The sequence below is a fragment of the Vespula vulgaris genome, chromosome 1 (genome assembly GCF_905475345.1).
Source record: "Vespula vulgaris chromosome 1, iyVesVulg1.1, whole genome shotgun sequence".
NCBI lineage: Eukaryota > Metazoa > Arthropoda > Insecta > Hymenoptera > Vespidae > Vespula > Vespula vulgaris.
The window spans coordinates 815001-833848 of record NC_066586.1 but is presented as its reverse complement, the minus strand read 5'-3'; the positions used below and the strand labels follow the sequence as shown (position 1 = coordinate 833848).

Sequence of the window (18848 nt, the reverse complement as noted above, 5' to 3'; positions counted from 1 at the left end):
GATATACATATGTATCTCTATCCTCTCGCCTATTCGTTCGGCGCAAATCCGTATAGAATTCAAAACGTTTTAGTTGAAAAAATATCTCGCAATGGAGAAGTTAAAGTTTGTACGTTTTATCTGGATCGTTCTACTCTCTTTCTCTGTCTCTCTCTCTCTCTCTTTCCCTACCAAATAGCGCGATTGCTATTCAGATATTCGAGACCGCGGGGTTTAATAAAAATATTTGCTAAGAAAACAGCTCGATAGGGAGGCAGCTCCGAGAGAGGAAGCTGCGAGTTATTCTTATATCCAGATTCACGACCTATCCGCCATACGCGATTTCCATAAACGCAATAATGCGAAGTAAGACGGCTATCGGCACTTCAAACTTTCAATACCCAGCCATTTGTTATATTAGAGTAACGAAAAATAACTCTATATTACAGACATTTTTATTATGAATATTATCCATGCGTATTTTAAAATATATAATATATTTATATATTATAATACTAATAATAATTAATAATAGTTAATTCTCTTTTCTTTTTCTTTATAGGATAATTAATAATACGTATTTCCTAAGTTTGTAAAAATACATTCATTATCCTGACAAGAAACCATCTTTTTAAGACGTTTTCTAAACTTATATCTATGTTCACGTTTCATACTATAGCCGATGTTATTCATTTGATAATTGTCCTGTGTTAAATCGTAAGCTTCGATGAATGCCTAAGAAAAATAAAATATATAGTTTCGACGATACAACTACGCGTGTAAAATTATTCGTTGTCGAGTTGTCTCGTATACCTCGTTGTCTTCGAATATACAAAAAATATTATTGTGTAGCGGAGAAATACGTCTAATACAGTTGTAAGTATTATTTCTGGCATCCTCACATTTACAAGCCAATTCTTGATTGCAAAGCTTAAAGTAAAATTCAACTGTTATTTCATATATTCATACATTTCTTTTTTGTACATTTTACTTACAGCTAGATTTAGATCATTATCACTAGGACATCCAGTATTTGGCTTATAATTTGACTTTTCTCCTCTATATTCTATTAAAACTGTTCGATCGTTCGACAATGTTTTTCTTAAGAAAGATATACCATCCGAGGGATGTTCTAAGCCAGCTATCTGTAAGATCGTAGCAAATAAATCTACGCTACTAATTGGTTTAGTTACTGTTGAGTGAGGTATTCCAGGACCACTGATCAGTAATGGAATTCTTATATCGGTTTCGTATGGTTGACGTTTATCCATTGGCATACTGAATTGTCCTAATAATAGAAATAAAAAAAATAGATTGTTTATTGTATTAATCATTCTGTATTAAATATCTGTTACCGATATGATATCCATTATCTGATGTAAAAATAATATATGTATCTTTCAAAAGATCTTTCCGTTCTAACAAGTCATGTACACTTTTAACGAGTTCATCGACAGCTAAAAGGCTCTCCCATCTTCGCCTATAAATTTCATCTAATTTTGGCAATATTTTCTGTGGAAGAGGCGACGGTTCTCTTTTGACCAACCAATGTTTATCCTATTTGTAAATAATAGTTAATATAATATCCTGAAATAAATTTCTTTGCTACATTTATTATTACAATAACAGAAAAATATATACTGTTTGAGTCAAAGTATTAAAATTTGGTGTTCTTTTGGCTTTTATATTTTTATACTTGTCAATATGCCTTACAGCTGGTGTAAAAGGTGCATGAGGTGCAGGAGGTGACAATACCATTAGAAAAGGATTATCGTTGGAATTGTATTGATTAAAAAATTCCTTAACTAAATTGGCCTATAATGAAACAATATTGATTCGATGAACAGAAGATTTTTGTAAAATAAACTTATATAATATGTATTTACAATTCTCAATATTTGGCTTACTATCACATCTGTGAGGTAATCCTCAGGTTCATCTCCATATTCTTTTTTTGTACCATTAATAGACAAGGTATAATTGTAATATTTTGAGTTTCCAACAAGCGCAGCCCACCAATCCCAACCTGGTGGAATATGGTTGACCCCACCAACACTTTGGCTTCCATACTATCGCATTCAAGTTATATTTTATACTTACAAGGACACTTAATTCTAAAATAATAATAAATAATATATTGCACCTTATTCAAATATTTTCCAGCATAAAATGTAATATAATTCATTTCATTTTTTAAATATGCAGCAAACGTATTAGGTTCTTGTCTTTCTTGCCATTCAATACTATTACAACCTCCAGAAATAGAATTATTTACTGTTAAATGATTATGTTGATATCTACCGGTTAGAATGGAAGCTCTGTTAGGACAACAAATTGGAGATGCTACGAACTATATAATAGAACAATCATAACAATTTGTTAGAAATATTATCTCCAACTAAAAATATAATATTATAAATAATTTCAATCTGTGACCACATACTTGATTTAAAAATGTTGCACCTTTACCTCCAATAAGATTTAACGTATTGTTCATTGGTGTCTATGAAATTGATTAGATGTAATTAATAAAAAAAAAAATAATATTGTAATATATATTTCAAATTATATCCTTACCATCCCATCTAGAACTAGATCTAAATCATCAGCAATAATTAATACAATATTTTCTCCTTTACATAAAAATGAACGTAAATAAAATAATAATATTATATATGTTGGTAGAACCATAGTGTTAGATTATTAGATAATATGCAAACTATATTCTACATATGTATTATATATATATATATACATATATATCTGTTCTTGTAAACAAAAACGTATAGATAATAAAAATTAAATTTTTTCTAACTAAGCTACAAACACAAATTAATCTTTAGTAGTAGATTATATAGTACAAACTGCAAAAAATAATTGACGTGATATATACTATGAAAAAAAAAAAAAAATAATAATAAAAGAAGTTATATCTTCATAAATGCAGATGCAGTATTTCTTATAAAAAAAAAAAAGATAATCGTGTAAGTACATTTTTAAATAAGTACTAAGAAATTATTTAAAAAATATTAAAATATTTTTTTTCATTTTATTTTTAAAGAATTCGTTACAAACGATTCAAGTATGTTCATTTTCTTATATTATTTATATTAATCATTTTTTATACATGCATAATAAAAGCCGGTATCTACAGATAGATAAAGTGTTACCAACTTAAACAAAATTTATGTTCTCTTCAGTCCTATCAACATAATAATTCAAATGTGGACCAAATTCGATTGAAGCAAGATACATCTCTAGGTTCTTTAGTTGATCGATGGAAAGTTAAAATGTGAACAAGGTGGTGAGATTGTGAAAACAGTGAATAGTTAACGGCAAGGATTGGTGTGTCTTTACAAGATGGTGCTGGAAAGTACAATGATATGGTACGTTTTAATAAATTATCTGAAAAAATATAGCTTAATATTACATATATTTATTTAATCAAATTACTAAATTTTTTTTTTCTAACACGAGTAAAAAAAATATGTTAGAGATATCCTATAGTAACTAATAATTTAGTTCGTAAATATATGGTTTCAGAGATGACAATGCAAACTTTGAAGAAAGTATTTCGAACTTCCTAACGATTTAAAATGCATCTCGAATATACGTATAATTAAATATGAAAATAATAAAATCGTTTTGTTTTTTATTATTTTTTTCTTTTTTTTTATATAAGGATATAAGATATAATCTATACATTTAAATTTTCTGTTTGTTTATTGTAATATACTATATTGTTATTTAACAATATATATATAACCTTCTAATTTGAAATTGTTTATATACATTTCTTAACAGTGTTGATAATAGCGATTATATGAGAAATGGAGATTTTTTGCCAACTCGTCTACAAGCTCAACAAGATGCAGTCAATTTAGTATGTCATTCAAAAACTCGCTCGAATCCAGAGAATAATGTCGGTCTTATAACACTTGCTAAGTGAGTATTGATAAAGTATTAAGTTTTAATAACAAAATAGTGAGACAAAAAAATTATATTACTACTTACAATTATGTCTATTTCTTTTCAGTGTTGAAGTTTTAGCAACCCTTACAAGCGATGTTGGTAGAATACTTTCAAAGCTTCATCAAGTTCAACCAAATGGAAATTTATGTTTAATCACGGGAATTAGAATTGCACATGTAAGTGTTTGAAACAAAAAAAAAAAAAAAAAAAGAAAAGAAAAAGTAAATTCTAAAATTTTTATAATTCAAAGATTAATATTCTTTTTATATATAGTTAGCATTAAAGCATCGACAGGGTAAGAATCACAAAATGAGAATTGTAGCATTTGTTGGAAGCCCGGTACAAATAGACGAAAAAGAATTGGTGAAATTAGCAAAACGACTCAAGAAAGAAAAGGTCAATGTAGATATAATAAGTTTTGGCGAAGAAAGCATTAATAATGATGTATTAACGGCATTTATCAATGCACTGAATGGTAAAGATGGAACTGGTAGCCACCTCGTCACTGTTCCACCTGGTCCCCATTTGTCGGATGCTTTGATCTCTTCTCCTATAATTCAAGGGGAAGATGGTATGGGTGGGGCAGGAATGAGTGGAGCGGCGTTTGAATTTGGTGTTGATCCTAACGAAGATCCTGAGCTCGCATTGGTACTCATTTAATTTGTGTTATTAATATTAATTCTAATTACAATGTTATAAATATAAATTGGTATGCGACGATTGTATAAAAATTTATAAATTTAATTTTTCAGGCTTTACGTGTTTCAATGGAGGAACAACGTCAACGACAAGAAGACGAAGCACGTCGAGCGCAAGTAAACGAAGATGTTCAAAACAAACAACCGGAAACTATTAAGGAAGTAACTAACGAGGAAGCGATGTTAAAACGAGCATTGGCGATGTCTCTTGAAGGAGCTGAAGAAACAACATCGTCTACTACTGAGAATACTGCTCCTACTAGCGCGAATATACCTGACTTTGCTAATATGTCGGAAGAAGAACAAATCGCTTTTGCAATGCAGATGTCAATGCAAGATCAACGTAAGTCGAGATATGCGATACAATAAATAGATGAATACGTATATATGTACATCTTTTGATTGCTTTATTTACATCAAATTATTTGTATTTTAGAAGACCTTGAAACACAGAAAGAAGAAGCAATGGAAGTAGAAGAAGATTATAGTGCTGTTATGTCCGATGCTGCATTTTTACAATCGGTTTTAGAAAATTTACCTGGCGTTGATCCACAGTCCGAAACTGTTCTACAAGCTGTTGGTTCCTTACAACAAAATAAGGACAAGGATAAGGACAAAGATAAAGATAAAGATAAAGATAAAGATAAAGATAAAACTAAAGAAAAAGATAAAGACAAGAAGTAAGAGAACTTTTTAGGAGTATTTGTACTAGATATTATTTCTACTTTCCATCTGGGTGTTACAATTGTATGCTTCTTCACATTTATGCAAATTACTTTTATCATAAATGCGTGTATATAACCATGAAAACGAATACTAACGTATCGATTGTATAACTAAAATGATATGATTATAATAAGACAAAAAACAAAAAAAAATAATGGTACATACGTATGTATTTAATGTTACTTAAAGTAAATCTCATGAGTTATCAACGCAACATAATTATTTTATTGTATTGATTTATTTGTATCTCACCTTTTTATTTGCCCGTAAACGATCCTCGCCCGAAGAGTGTACGTTGTGTATTGAGATGTGATTTGGCTTTGCGTTCTATCTACGAATTCGCTCGAGGTCACGTGACTAACTCGACCAATCACGTTGAATCTCACTTGCCCCACCAATCCTACGGCATCACGGAGGAAAACTGTTATATTTTGTCGACGTAATTCAATTTTCAATGCCTACATAAGTCAAAATGGCTCCTATAGTAACCCGCGGAAAGAAAATAGTGTCTTCGTCTAAATCGAATTACGATGCCTCGGAAAAGGAAAATATTTATTTGCGTCGTTTGACCGATTACCAAACTCGAGTACGAAGACGAGATACTGTAAGAAGTGTAAGAAATGCTACGGTAAGATGTAATACGTTTTATTGTAGATCCATTTAAATTTTACTGGAAAAACGAGCATATTATTTTTTCGTAAATTTAAAAGTTTTATGTCGTGCGTAAACGTAGATTGTTTCGATGTTCGATCAAAAATGAAATATTTCTTTTAGGAACGTGATTTAGAACGAAAAGTAGGCGTAGAAATTCAAATTAGGGATGGATCTACAAAGTTGCTGGCAGCAGCTCGCCATCGTACACAAAGTTTGGAAGCGGCGCGAGCTTTGTTTATATCGAATGAAAAAATGTCTATGTATATGAAAGAATTACAACGTCGTAAAAAGAATTCGTCCGAAACGTCGAAGTATTTATATTGTTTTCTTTCTCTTTTTGTTTATGTTCATTTATGTATGTATATCAAGGTTAGAAAGTAAACAAAAGTTATTATTCGTTTAGGTCATCTGAAAGTACAGCGACAGTTTCACTTTCTGAGCTTAGATTTCCATTGATGTGGAAAGATTTGGATCATTTTAAAAATCGTGGGGATTATAGAAGATTTGCTGTGTTTTGTATGGCTCGCATAGGGACAGAGATATGCGATACTAGCTTACTCTGTCCCATAGACAGAACGCATACAGATATTACCTTTGTTAATCCTTTAATATTGTGAGTCATTTTTTATAATTTCTTCTATCATTTTATATATCATCTTCTATCAACTTATATATACATTCATGGATAATGCATTTACTGTTATATATTTCTTTACAGTAATAATGTACCAGCAGAGTTTGAATTGAGGTTGGAAATTTATAGCTGTATGCTAGAAGAAGACTTTAGTATTGCAAGTACACCATTGAAAATTACAAAAACAATACATTCGTCGATATCCAAAACACTTGGTAAAAGATTGAGTGCCTCTTTGAATGGAGATATCAATCCTGTTCAATTGTAAATTTATTGATCGTATTTATAATCATTGAAATTAATTTTTTTCTGAAATTTATATATTATTATTATATTTGTAGAGGTCCACGCTTTGAATTAGCTGCCTCTGCCAAACTGACTATAGAAGAAACAGAAAATGGTGTACGAACGCATGATCTTGTTATAAATCATGTTGGTGAGACAATATTTCTTTAATGCTTTAAACTAACATCTATAACGCGATTGCGATTAGAAGAATATGAGATGTATACAACAGATCTTTGGACATACCCTTGAGATATATTACATACACATTTGAATATCCAAGGTCTGTATAGTCGGTAATGATAAGGCATGCGTATGATTGGACGTACAATTATTTCATTAACATTATTTTTAAGGAATTTTTTTGTATACTTGTATCGTATACTCAAGTGTTTATAAGTCTTTAATTCTCTTTTCAGAAAACAAGAATTGCATGTTACCACTTTTTGGATACTTTTGTTGTCGCTTAGCAGTCGAACCCGAATGCGTTAACTCGGATATTTATGCAGGGATAATTGATATAAATGGTCAGAAGTATTGGGCACGTCTGCGTAATTTTTGCATTAAAACGTGGTTTTCTAGAGAATTGGAAGACGAAGAGAAAAATGTGATTTATACTATTCCTATCGATAAAGTCAGTTCGATCGTACTTTCGAATCGTATCACATATTTGAATATCTCTAACGAAATAATTAAATATTTTAATTTTGTTCCTATTAGGAAACTATCATTCAGCCCTCGAAACATTCATCTAGGAAACTTTTAATAACAAATTTTATCGATGGTATCAAAAAGACGATTATAATCGTATTAAAATCAAACAAAGAAGCTTTGGAATGGTTGAAGTATTTAACGACTCATTCGAAAGATCATAGCAGGTGGAAAAGTGCAGGGCAAACGATTCAAGAAGTACATTCGACGGATAATATCTCTATCTTCTGTAATAATAGACAAGGTTCTCTGTATGATGAAACATCATTGATAGGTAAAATTTATAAATTATGACAAACTATATTATTATGTATATCTAAACAGTTTTTTTAACTTATAATAAATTTTTTTGTTTCAGAATCTATTCCATCCAGTTTGTATAGTACACAGAGGTTCTCAGTACAAGACATTTCTTGTACTATACCTAGCAATGTTTCTGGCAATACGTCGAATCTTCATACTCGATCATTACGCAATAATAGTATGTACAAATTAAGTTCTATTGGCGCGAAGCATCGCTGGTCCTTTTTAAACAAAGATCAGTCATGAATATTAACATAGATATATATTTATTTTACAAAGGTGTTTGAAGAAAATATATTTTACGTATCTTACACATCTTTGAATATATTTCTAAACAACATATATATATATACACACACATACATTGCTTTGTAAACGTATCAATATATCAGTGCTATCTAAATCACGTCACAATTATTTGACGTAGATCTATATTGTATTATAGTTCAAATATTTGAAATTATTTTTAAACAAGTCATTGCCTTGCCAAATAATGACATTAGTCAAATCTCGATAACTAAATTACATATGCTACGTTGTTCCAGAGTATAAACGATCAATGAACGATCGAATAAAGCGTAAAAAGCGATTATAAAAATGAGTTTCAATCGTGACCTTTTATCTATGCTGGAACATTGATTAAAGTATTATATATTATAAAACAAAGTATAATATGAATTAGATAAATCTTACTTTCATTTTTACTGAGAAGAAATCGTGTATCTTTTTTTTTTTTTTTTTTATTTTGTAGACAATTTCTTGTTTAATCCTAAATAAAGATAATATTTTATATACTCTTTTTTCTTTTTCATTTTATTGCTATGGAGTATTTAAAGATACAAATTAAGGCATTTGAAGAAGTTTAAATTATATAATGTTATTCATGACTGAATGAAAATAGATATATATGGTAAAAATCGACTCTCAGTACTTAAAGAATTTGTTTACATTTCTTCATACATATTATGTATTAATTTTCTTCTGCGATAATATTAAACCAGTGATTATAGCAACGAAAGTAAAGGCTTGAGCAGCAACTCGTGTACGCATCATGTATTGTGACATTTTTCTATTTCCTACAGAAAAGTTATATAATCCATAAACGAGAGCAGACACTGTGGCAAGCGTACCTAAAATTATTTATATTTCAAATAAAATGTTGCAGTAATATTCGTGCCATTATGAGGTTACTATAATATAAAATAGCTGTTGTTAATATTATTAAAAAATGGCTGTAATTTGGGATGATATTCTGATCATACACGTAGTTATATATATTAATCTTTGACATCAAAGATATTATTTTTTAAAAAGAGGTTATGTTTACCTATTGGTACGAAAGGATTTTCCCGTACTTTACGATATAATTTATCCTTCGAAGTTTCAGGTAATTGTCCAATGTCCTCGGTAACGTCAACTTCCTTTATTTTTATCCAATCCAAATTATTATTGTCAATAGTATTTTTTGCCATTATTAATACGTCAATATCAGATGAAATTAATGTATTTTACAGAAGACGAAACGATATCGCGATATCCCTTTACAAAGTATATCTTCAACGTTGTTTTTATAAGCAGTTGTTTGGAATCTTCCTTATCGACGGTCGATTCGTATGTCCGACTTATATCTCTCTCGCGTATAATTTAACGATCGTTAGGTTAGTTTTGTTAGAGATTAGAGTTAGTATTAATAGACTGAACTTATACTTTTCGGCCTCTTATATTTACGTATATTCTTCTTTATTCAATGACGTACGTGTCATAGAATCTGTGATAAATTAAATGTAATACGTCGATAAAATTTTGATTGGCGTCATAGAAAATATTGATTAATATAATTAATATCTATAACTGGTATATAAATTTGCAACGTAAAAAGAGAAAGAAAAACAAGATTTTGTTGATTATTTGGTGAAAAATAATCATTAGCGAATACTTGTATATCATATATTACATATTATTTTAAAATTCGAAACACGAGTTCATTTTTAACTTTTTTTCTAAAATAGCGTCTCCTACCACTATTACTACTATATACTACTAATAAATTTTTGTGTACGTAGTAAAAATAATAATACATTTAACAAAAGCAAACAAAGAACATATATTCTATGAAGATAGATTACTTGCAGTATTTATTAATTGTACCAAACTTTATATTTTTATTTCTAGATTAAACTTATTTATACGTCTTCATTTTTATGTATTCTTAAAAAAAATATTTAATCATTTTTGATCATCAAAATTGGTCAAGAATTATACTTGGTTTCATTATTGGCTTAACCATTATAAAACCAGGAGTAATGAATAACTTTAAGAGGTAACTCCCATTACATCATCTTTATGGTTATACGTGTAAGTACTATGTACGATCACAAAAATAATCGATGAACGAATCGCAGATAATCCTCTGATTTGCAGTAAATAAACGCGCATGCGTGTTCCATCTTAGTGATCGTCGCTGTACCAATACTGTGATGGTGTAACAAACGGCCGGTACTGGACTAATATTTTAGTTCGGAAAAAAAAGAACGATTTGTTCTTTCCAATTTGTTGATTTTTTTCAACATAATAAAATTATATAGTTCCTTTCAATTCGAAAAATAAAAATTTCTTTTTTTCTATAGGTTAGATTCGTACTGTTTATCTATTGAACGACCGTCTACAAGAATACAGTAAGTTAAAACGTCATTTACTATTGATTTAATCATAAAAAAGTAATCGTATATAAAGACCAACGTTTTCAATATTTATTTTATTAATACACGTATACAAATACATGAATATATTTTTTGTTATGTTGACAACACTGACATAAAATCTTTTAATATATTACCCTTCTCAAAGGAACAAAATTGAATTTTTCATTGCTCAAAATCATCACGTGGCGTAATTCTTACGATTTCAATTTTTCATAAAACTATTGTTACTTGATCTTTAATTTGATTTAATATCAAAAACGTGCGTATTTTCTATTTTGTTTGCATCTCCTGTTGTCATGTTGTGTAACATTATGAGAGAGATAAAGTTCTACTTTGTACATGTTTGACATATATATTAGTAATCTGGTAAAGGTTGATTGTGTTAAAATGTCATAAAGAGAAGAATATATTGTAGTGTTAAAAAAATGATTCGTCTTACAATAAGATTTCTTTGTAAATCACAATATACAACGTCCTTGCATTGCATGAAATTATTAAACATTCGTAAAATAGGTATGCAGAATTTAGATCTTCTAATCCAATTAACAATTGTAATACATATCACATTTAATTACATTATGCGTTTGTTTAATTTGTGAAATTAAGGAATTTCAAAAAATCATTGATTAATGCATATCATTATTATCTTCTTTTTGTAGAAATTTGTACAATGTTGCAAAAAGATTCTACTCCGTTAGTAATAGCTGGTCCTTCTGGAAGTGGGAAAAGTACTTTATTGAAACGACTATTCGAAGAGTTTCCAGATAAATTTGGATTTTCTGTATCGCATACAACTAGAAATCCTAGATCTGGCGAAGAGGATGGTAAACATTATTACTTTACAAATAAAGAAGAAATGCAAAAACAGATAGATAATGGTGAATTTCTTGAAACCGCTTCGTATAGTGGAAATTTATATGGAACCAGGTAGGCATTATTAAATATTTCGGATAAGCATGTCGCGTTATTTAAATTCACAAGTGAAAGGGATTAAATTTATATGCTTTCTAGTAAACTTGCTGTAGAAAATGTTCAACGTACTGGAAAAATATGTATACTAGAGATAGAAATAGAAGGTGTCAAACAAATTAAAAATAGTTCTTTAAGTCCTTTGTATATCTTTATAAAACCACCGTCTATAAATGAATTAGAACAACGATTAAAAGATAGGAATACGGAAACAGACGAATCTTTACTACGAAGATTAACTATTGCTAAGGCAGAATTGGAATATGGTATGTAATAAATTAATACAGTCTTCACACTATTCGCACAAATAGTACTTAAAATCCTATTTTATAATTTGTATTTATATTCGTGTTACAGGTGAGCAGCCAGGTAATTTTGATATTGTGATTGAGAATGATAATCTTGATAAAGCTTATGAGAAATTGCGTGAATTTATTTCTTCCAAATTAAATGTCAATACATAAAACAGGTATTGGAAGTTGGTCATTTAGAATTATCGTCGTTATACAAAACGGTTTAAATAACGTATATATTCTTTATAATTTGTAGATAGCTAAATTAAATGTGTCCAAGGATAAGTATTATTCATGAATTTATGTAATGTCACAAAAACATCTTATGATTAGAAATTGATGGAAGATCATTATGTTAATGATTTTATGGGGAAAACAGTTGTCAGAAACAAAAGAAAATATTTAACCCATTAATTTAGTATAATGGTAAACTGTGTTTACTGTAGTAGATAAAAAAATGTGTAAAAAATATTTCAAGTATAAATGGATAAACAAAATTTATCTAATAACTTATAAAAAAAGAGAATATTAAAATGAGAAAATCATTGAAAGAAACTAAGAATTAAAATTAAAGATATGTAGCAGAATCTTTACCTGATAACAGTGCCCACGTATAAATATTGAAAATAAGTTTACACGATCGGACTAAGATATATAATATAGTTGTGAGAAAAATTAAAATATTAAACAGTTATATTTTTTACAGAAAAGAATTTAAATGTCTCATACAGATACAACTAAAAGAGTATATTGCGTTAAATTAAATTCTTATGAAATAATAGTGTCTTAAATAGGCAAAAATGCAGAGAGAACTTAGTAAATAAAATGTAACCATTTAGATATAGCTAACTGAGATTATTCACCAAACGAAGTTGTGTTCCAATAGAGTAGGTTACTTACGAAGTACATTTGGCTTTGTCTTGTACTTGCCTTTACATCTAAAATCATGCGTTCTTTATAACATTTTAAATTAAATCCAAACGATATTTTATCGTAATGCAAACATAATAATTTATTTTCTATCTGAATATCAAAGATAGATAATTATTAGTAATTAAAATAGTACAAACATTCCTTTTTAAGTTTAAGATATTATTGAAAGATAAAATTAAAGTGCCAAAGTAGAATATATCTTTCATTTTTAAGAATGGCCCATGTCTCATTTATAAATATTTACATTCATCGAAAAATAATCATTTTTCCTAATTTCAGGAATATTTGGTTTTCTATCTCTATACTATTTTATTGATATTAAATTTCTTGGTGACCAAATATATTAAGTCTGTCTAGTATTTTATGTAGGATTTAAAAGAACAAACAATTTCTAAAAAGTTGTTGACCAGAGACTACATTTAAAAGTATTCCAATAGATTATTATTAATCATAAGTTTTTTTTTTATGTGTACATTTAATATATCATTTACTTACTACCGATATCTTTTTAAAAAATTATATATATATATATATTTTTTTTTAAAGAAATATGTTGAAATAAATCATTACGTGTACACACTTATCATAAAAAGAAGATAATCTTGCGCGATAAGTATTATCATATTTTGTAAATACTTTTACTACTTTCATAAAAATAATTTTATGTGAAGGCAATTTTTTTCTTATCTTTCTCTCTATTTCTCTCTCTCTCTCTCTTTCTCTTTCTCTTTCTATATATATAATTAATTAATCAATCTTCATTTATGAGAAGTGTATTTTCGATATTTAATCATGATCCCCGAGGAATAAAGTCTCTTATAGAGAGATTATATTCTACACTGTTACAAAGAATTGTATAATTATAAATATATATAATAATAAATGTACTGTTCAAAGTGAATGAATCTTAAAAAGATCGACACTTAAGATCGCTTTTAATTTTTACAGTTGCGAAATCTAATTATTTTGTGTCAAAAATGAATGATCGAGTTGAATTTTATCGTGCGAATGCGTACAAACTTGATTATTTTTCCTTTCTTTCTTTTTTTCTTTTTTTTTTTTTTTTAAATCAATTAGCATCGATCAAGTTAATTTTGTCCACGAGAGAAATCACGTAGCCATTCTCCGTGATGATGACGTATCTTGTGTCTAGGTACTTCGCTAATTTCAATCGACGTAACTTTTGTACTTTTATCTTTTGTTTCTTCTTCTTCTTCCTTATTTAGTTCCTCTTGCAAAAGATTGTCGCCGTATTTTCGAGGTTCATCGTTTGTTCTTGTAATTTCTTTCATGGTAATTGGTTTCTCGGTTCGTTCGATCGACGAATCCTTTGAAAATATATAATTGATCACTTGAGGTCTCGGAACAAAGATATTTTCCGATGGTAACGAATCAACGTTTCTTGGAATCTCTTCAATTTGTTCATTTCGAAGATTTTTAACATTGGATATCCATGCTTGTGATTCGGGATTATTGGTATTCCCAAAATAACGATACTGTTGCCTTGGATATCTCATATGATTTATAGTATTAATCGTGTCGAATGAATTTCGATCTTGTAAATCTCTCGGCGAAACTCTCCTTATTGATTCGAATTCTTTTGAAATTTCTAAAGGTTGTATATCTCTAAATGATGCAGCAGATAGATTGTTTCGAATATTTCGAAGGGATTCGGTTTCGCTGTTGTCGTCGTCTTCTTTTTGAAATATATTTTCCTGATTTAAGTCACGTTCCGGAATTACTCGGAAATTGGATCTATTTATGTCAATCTTGTCAACGTTACGACGATCAGCGAAGCTTGGATCAAAGCGTAAGTAACTCTCCAATGAGTTCCAATTTTCTAAATCTTTTGATGACAACGAAGAAGACGAGGACGATGATGACGATAATGAATCTTCCGGATTATTTCGAATTCGTCCGATGTAGGTCGGTGCATAACGATTTATATTGTAAAATTTACGTGCGATTTCATAATTCCTCGACGGTTCAATTTTCGGATAGTTTTGATTCATTGAAAATTTCGGATCGGAAATATATCCTCCTGATCCATCGTACCGTAGATGTTCCAAACGATCGAGATAGTCGTTTTTCGATCTATCTTCGACATATTCCCTTCGGTCAGTAGGTATTTGAAACGTTCTCTCAATCACAGCGTCCCGATCGAAATAACGCTTTTCTTGGTACGCTGTTGGATTGTTTTCGTTATTTTCTGGATAGTAAGCTTCATAAAATACGGGACCTTTTTCTAGATCATAACCATCGTATCGACGATCCTTTATGCTCCATGTCCAAATCGGTGATATACCTGATAACGAAAAAACAAAGATTTCTTTTCATCATTTATACGATCGTGCGTATATTTTTCTTCTATCTTTTTTTTTAAAAAAAAGCTTTCAATAATATAAGAATTTAATTGATACTTACCTATCAGACTTGTTATCGCTATCGTAGAAAATATATTACTTGTTAGTAGTACCATGATAACTCATCAACGACCAACGACACTCGACTGAGCTTAACGCCAGAGAGAAATAGTGTTGAGCGTATTTTCAGATATTCTTAAAATAAACCCCCATTACCTTGTAGTTTTGTTTGCCGTACGAACGTGCACTTACTACTACTACGCATTGACGCTGGGAAATCGCAAAACTTTGGAAAACTCAAGGTATACGTGGTACATTGACCTCTCGCCATATTATTAATTCAATATTGAAAAACTGCAAAATAATATTTGATAGAAAATCGAAATATGATTCGTTTCATATAATAATATTCAACGAAATATGATTCGTTTTATTTATCTTTTACATATTTCAACTTCTTAATAAAGTTATGACATTTACCTCAAATATAGAAATCGCTGCAAGCCATACTCAAATAATTTCAAAGTTACGATATTATTGTATTATGATATTATTCACACCGTTTCTGAATGTTATTGAAGTGACTTATATATCGTATAAAGTTTATAGATATTTCGAATCTAATTTATCGAATCTACGATATATGTATATAGCTAAAAGTTTAGAAATATCTTTAATAGATTTGATCGATCAATTTAACAGATCGAACAAGATATCTCGGATTTCGTAATTACGTTTGAAATGAAAATTTTTCGTGGGTTTCTTTCTTGCTTTTTTTGCTTTTTCTTTAGAGAAAATCTTAGAAAATTTCTTTTTCCTTTAGATGAATCCCCTTCGGGTAAATTTTCTTTTCTTTTTTTCACGTGTCTTGTCAGCCACCCTTTCTCATTACAAAACACAATCGACGAAAGTAATAGACCGATTATTAGCAAATAGAAGGACGTCTGCATGTCTTCCAAATTGAACGGGACAAATTTGTCTCCCGCATGAGTCTGTTTTGTCGATGATTCTCTTCTTTGATTAATAAAATTCATGATAGTACGATTATTCCACAATGTCAATAAGCCTGCCTGATTTAATCTGCCAATCAGGAGATTCAACTTTTCGAGCAAATACGAATTCTTCGGTATGGGATATGCTAAGTAGTAATTACCTGAAAAATGAATGAAAAGAAGAAAAAAATAAAATAAAAAAAAAAAAAAAATTAAAAGAAGACAAAAAAGTAAAAGAAAGAGTAATTGGACAAATCTAACGAAATTAATAATTACGTGGGCATTCTTTAACGAGATGTAATTTTGGCGATAGATCTTCATTAACCATCTTTCTTTCCACCAAATAAAAATGTTTTTTCCTAATCAATCCACTTGCATTTCTAAAACATGTCACGTCATGCAGCGCCTGTACACCGTATTTAAATTTTTTTCTTAGATTATTGAACACCAACGATGCCGTAGATTCGTCACCAAAAACGTCGTTTAAATTGTATTTCAAGAATAGGATAGGTAATTCCGATGCATCCAATTCTGATAATAAATTTATATCCTTGTAATAAATATCGTTAGAAAAACTTTTGTACAATAATCCTCCGAATAATCCTGCCATTATAACATTCGTAATGGAGAGAGTCGACAAAAGTATTCTTTCTAAACAGGAATGTGGCAATTTAGTTGGATATCCAATGGCGAATTGAAATATTTTGTAGGCGAGTTTTGCGTGACTGTAAATTTTTCTTCTAAAAATAAAAACGTAAAGAAGAAAAATATGAGAGGAAGAAAAAATAATTAAACACATGGATTGTAAATAAACGAGGGAAGATCGATGTGTAAGATTTAATAAAATGATACTACCCCAATTCATCATGCTCCCTTTAAGAATTTATGTCGGTATTTACCTTTTATTACTCATCGAGAGTTTCGCCATTTATATCGAGGAATATATTAATTTCGAATAAAAAGTTAATCGATATCATTGGTTAATGCGATTTACGATTATTATTTTATTGAACGATATCGGACACGTTGATATCCTTCATAAAAGATTCTTAGCGTTTAGGCAGTCTGTATTTTTTTTTCTCCTTTATTTTTTTTTTAAGTCACGTTTAAAGAGGGAGAGAGAAAAAGAGAGAGAGAAAGAAATTTAACTTTGTACCGTGGCATTACCTTTACCTCGTAAATAACAGTAATACGTAGCACATCAGGTAGACCATAATTGGTGAAATTATCGAACAAAGCCAGATAGACGGTTCAAACATGTGATGTATTCGAAGCCACTTCGGTATTTTGCGTGCCTTCGGTACGAACACGCAGATGCTGTCATATCCCGTCTGGATAGTAAATTCGAAATTATTATTACTTTTGCCATAGGTTTTCACGAAGAAAGACGCAAAAGTTACTTCCGCTCTACCGTAGACAATGTCACCTAATAAACAGTTCACGTATGTAAGTAGATACATGTAAAAGATCGAATCAAATTAATCGAAATGATTTTTTTTGTATTTTTTCTTTTCTTTCTATTCTTTATTTTCTCTCTTGTATTCTAATTTGTTTCTTTTTCTCTTTTTTCGTTTCCATTTCTATTTCACTTCAGTTTAACGCTTTCTTAGTCTTACCCAAGGTTCCAACGTAAGTGCCATTCGATAATTCGTGTCCGTATTTAATTTGATCTCTCGGATTAATCTCGTTCACGGTGAAGTTCATGTATTTAGCAATCGTACCGAGGATAATCGCATTCGAGCCATTATATCCGCTGGAATATTCGTAAATCGTGCCTGGCGATGGTTTATCTCTCATTTTCATTAAAGTTTGAAATTGTTGAAATAGACCTACGTTTAATTTGTAGCCGTGCATATTGTCCGTACGACGATGAGTTAACCGAGACAAACGTAGAAATATGTCCTCTTTTGAGACGACGTTAATGGATTCGAGTTTACCTCGCTCTGTAATAATGACTATAAATAATGGAAGGGAATAATTTGTTTGAAAATTGTTTGAAAAGAAATTATAAAGAGACCGTTAACTCCTACCATCGTTCTTATTTAGAAAGAAAGGATCGTAAGTGTACGCCAAGTTTGTCCCATTTTTCGCGAAGGGTAGAAAAACTAAAACGTTTAGAATTTGACGTCGTAACCAAAGTATTTTTAAAGTTCGTTCGATCGTCACGTCGTATTTATTATCTACGGAGATATCTACGTCATCTGGGATTATCATTACGATGAAGTGTAGCCGAGACATCCAGTTGGTTGACTCTTCCTCATTCAAAATTCGCTCCATCGAACGTTCGTTCTTTATCAGTATCACGTACAACGACCATACGTCGAAATCGTTTCTTACCCTTCTTTCTATGCTTCCTTCTTTTTCTTTTCTTCTTTTTATTTTATCACCTAAGTCGTTGACAACTTTTAACTCGGTAGTTTCTAATGAATCCTTCAAAGATATTCCATCGAAGGATAGATCGACTTTATCGTTACGTTTTATTTCTTTCCGGGGATCGCCAATAGCGTATGTCTTTAGAAAAATCGTAATTTCGCATTGTTCTTCATTTATACCACGTACAAGACCGTTGAAAAAATGTTCGAGATAAAGTGACTCGTTCGTTAATACCCCATAAAGATTTACAAACTTTGTCAC

General features: G+C 29.9%; 6 protein-coding genes across 16 annotated transcripts in view; 3 read left to right on the top strand and 3 right to left on the bottom strand.

Moving 5' to 3' along the window:
* Window positions 1–412: 412 nt before the first annotated feature.
* LOC127069284 (N-acetylglucosamine-6-sulfatase-like) lies at window positions 413–2850 on the bottom strand. The gene is made up of 9 exons (XM_051006115.1): window positions 2557–2850; window positions 2423–2482; window positions 2123–2329; window positions 1887–2048; window positions 1621–1794; window positions 1335–1536; window positions 975–1267; window positions 793–909; window positions 413–714 (listed from the first exon to the last, which is right to left on the bottom strand). Exons 1-9 carry the CDS (start codon window positions 2668–2670, stop codon window positions 547–549), a joined length of 1497 nt encoding a protein of 498 aa, XP_050862072.1. The 5' UTR covers window positions 2671–2850; the 3' UTR covers window positions 413–546.
* A 349-nt stretch (window positions 2851–3199) lies between these two features.
* Window positions 3200–5594, top strand: LOC127069290 (26S proteasome non-ATPase regulatory subunit 4). Its single transcript, XM_051006130.1, has 6 exons — window positions 3200–3365; window positions 3784–3924; window positions 4016–4127; window positions 4225–4599; window positions 4704–4992; window positions 5086–5594. Exons 1-6 carry the CDS (start codon window positions 3340–3342, stop codon window positions 5331–5333), a joined length of 1191 nt encoding a protein of 396 aa, XP_050862087.1. The 5' UTR covers window positions 3200–3339; the 3' UTR covers window positions 5334–5594.
* Window positions 5595–5820: 226 nt separating this feature from the next.
* LOC127069280 (rhotekin-like) lies at window positions 5821–8769 on the top strand. The gene is made up of 8 exons (XM_051006101.1): window positions 5821–6003; window positions 6150–6340; window positions 6433–6642; window positions 6748–6927; window positions 7005–7099; window positions 7368–7582; window positions 7669–7933; window positions 8018–8769. The coding sequence occupies exons 1-8, from the start codon at window positions 5848–5850 to the stop codon at window positions 8206–8208; spliced, it is 1503 nt and encodes a 500-aa protein (XP_050862058.1). The 5' UTR covers window positions 5821–5847; the 3' UTR covers window positions 8209–8769.
* LOC127069325 (HIG1 domain family member 2A, mitochondrial) lies at window positions 8260–9955 on the bottom strand. The gene is made up of 2 exons (XM_051006212.1): window positions 9290–9955; window positions 8260–9092 (listed from the first exon to the last, which is right to left on the bottom strand). The coding sequence occupies exons 1-2, from the start codon at window positions 9432–9434 to the stop codon at window positions 8926–8928; spliced, it is 312 nt and encodes a 103-aa protein (XP_050862169.1). The 5' UTR covers window positions 9435–9955; the 3' UTR covers window positions 8260–8925.
* A 411-nt stretch (window positions 9956–10366) lies between these two features.
* LOC127069310 (guanylate kinase) lies at window positions 10367–13760 on the top strand. 3 transcript variants are annotated; one of them, XM_051006200.1, is made up of 6 exons: window positions 10367–10458; window positions 10590–10637; window positions 11324–11591; window positions 11676–11899; window positions 11991–12102; window positions 12183–13760. In XM_051006200.1, the coding sequence occupies exons 3-5, from the start codon at window positions 11335–11337 to the stop codon at window positions 12095–12097; spliced, it is 588 nt and encodes a 195-aa protein (XP_050862157.1). In that variant the 5' UTR covers window positions 10367–10458; window positions 10590–10637; window positions 11324–11334; the 3' UTR covers window positions 12098–12102; window positions 12183–13760. The 3 variants fall into 3 exon arrangements, with proteins under 3 accessions (XP_050862157.1, XP_050862147.1, XP_050862139.1); XM_051006190.1 differs by having other exon boundaries at window positions 10402–10637; XM_051006182.1 differs by lacking the exons at window positions 10367–10458; window positions 10590–10637 and adding an exon at window positions 10785–11177.
* Window positions 13761–13893: 133 nt separating this feature from the next.
* Window positions 13894–18848, bottom strand: part of LOC127069258 (uncharacterized) — an 8130-nt gene continuing 3175 nt past the window's right edge. For 3 of the 9 annotated variants that reach the window (XR_007783424.1, XR_007783435.1, XR_007783446.1), the window contains 6 exons: window positions 18245–18848; window positions 17831–18157; window positions 17388–17640; window positions 16491–16954; window positions 15703–16375; window positions 15334–15576 (listed from right to left, as the gene is read on the bottom strand). The exon at window positions 18245–18848 is cut by the window's right edge. Coding sequence is in view for 3 of the 9 variants with exons in the window: in XM_051006059.1 (XP_050862016.1) it covers window positions 13948–15164; window positions 15284–15338 (1272 nt within the window). In the remaining 6 variants the exon portion in view is untranslated. Of the gene's footprint in view, window positions 15165–15283; window positions 15577–15702; window positions 16376–16490; window positions 16955–17381; window positions 17641–17830 lie in introns of those variants that run through there. The other 6 variants (XR_007783448.1, XR_007783453.1, XR_007783449.1 and 3 more) reach the window with 6 other exon arrangements.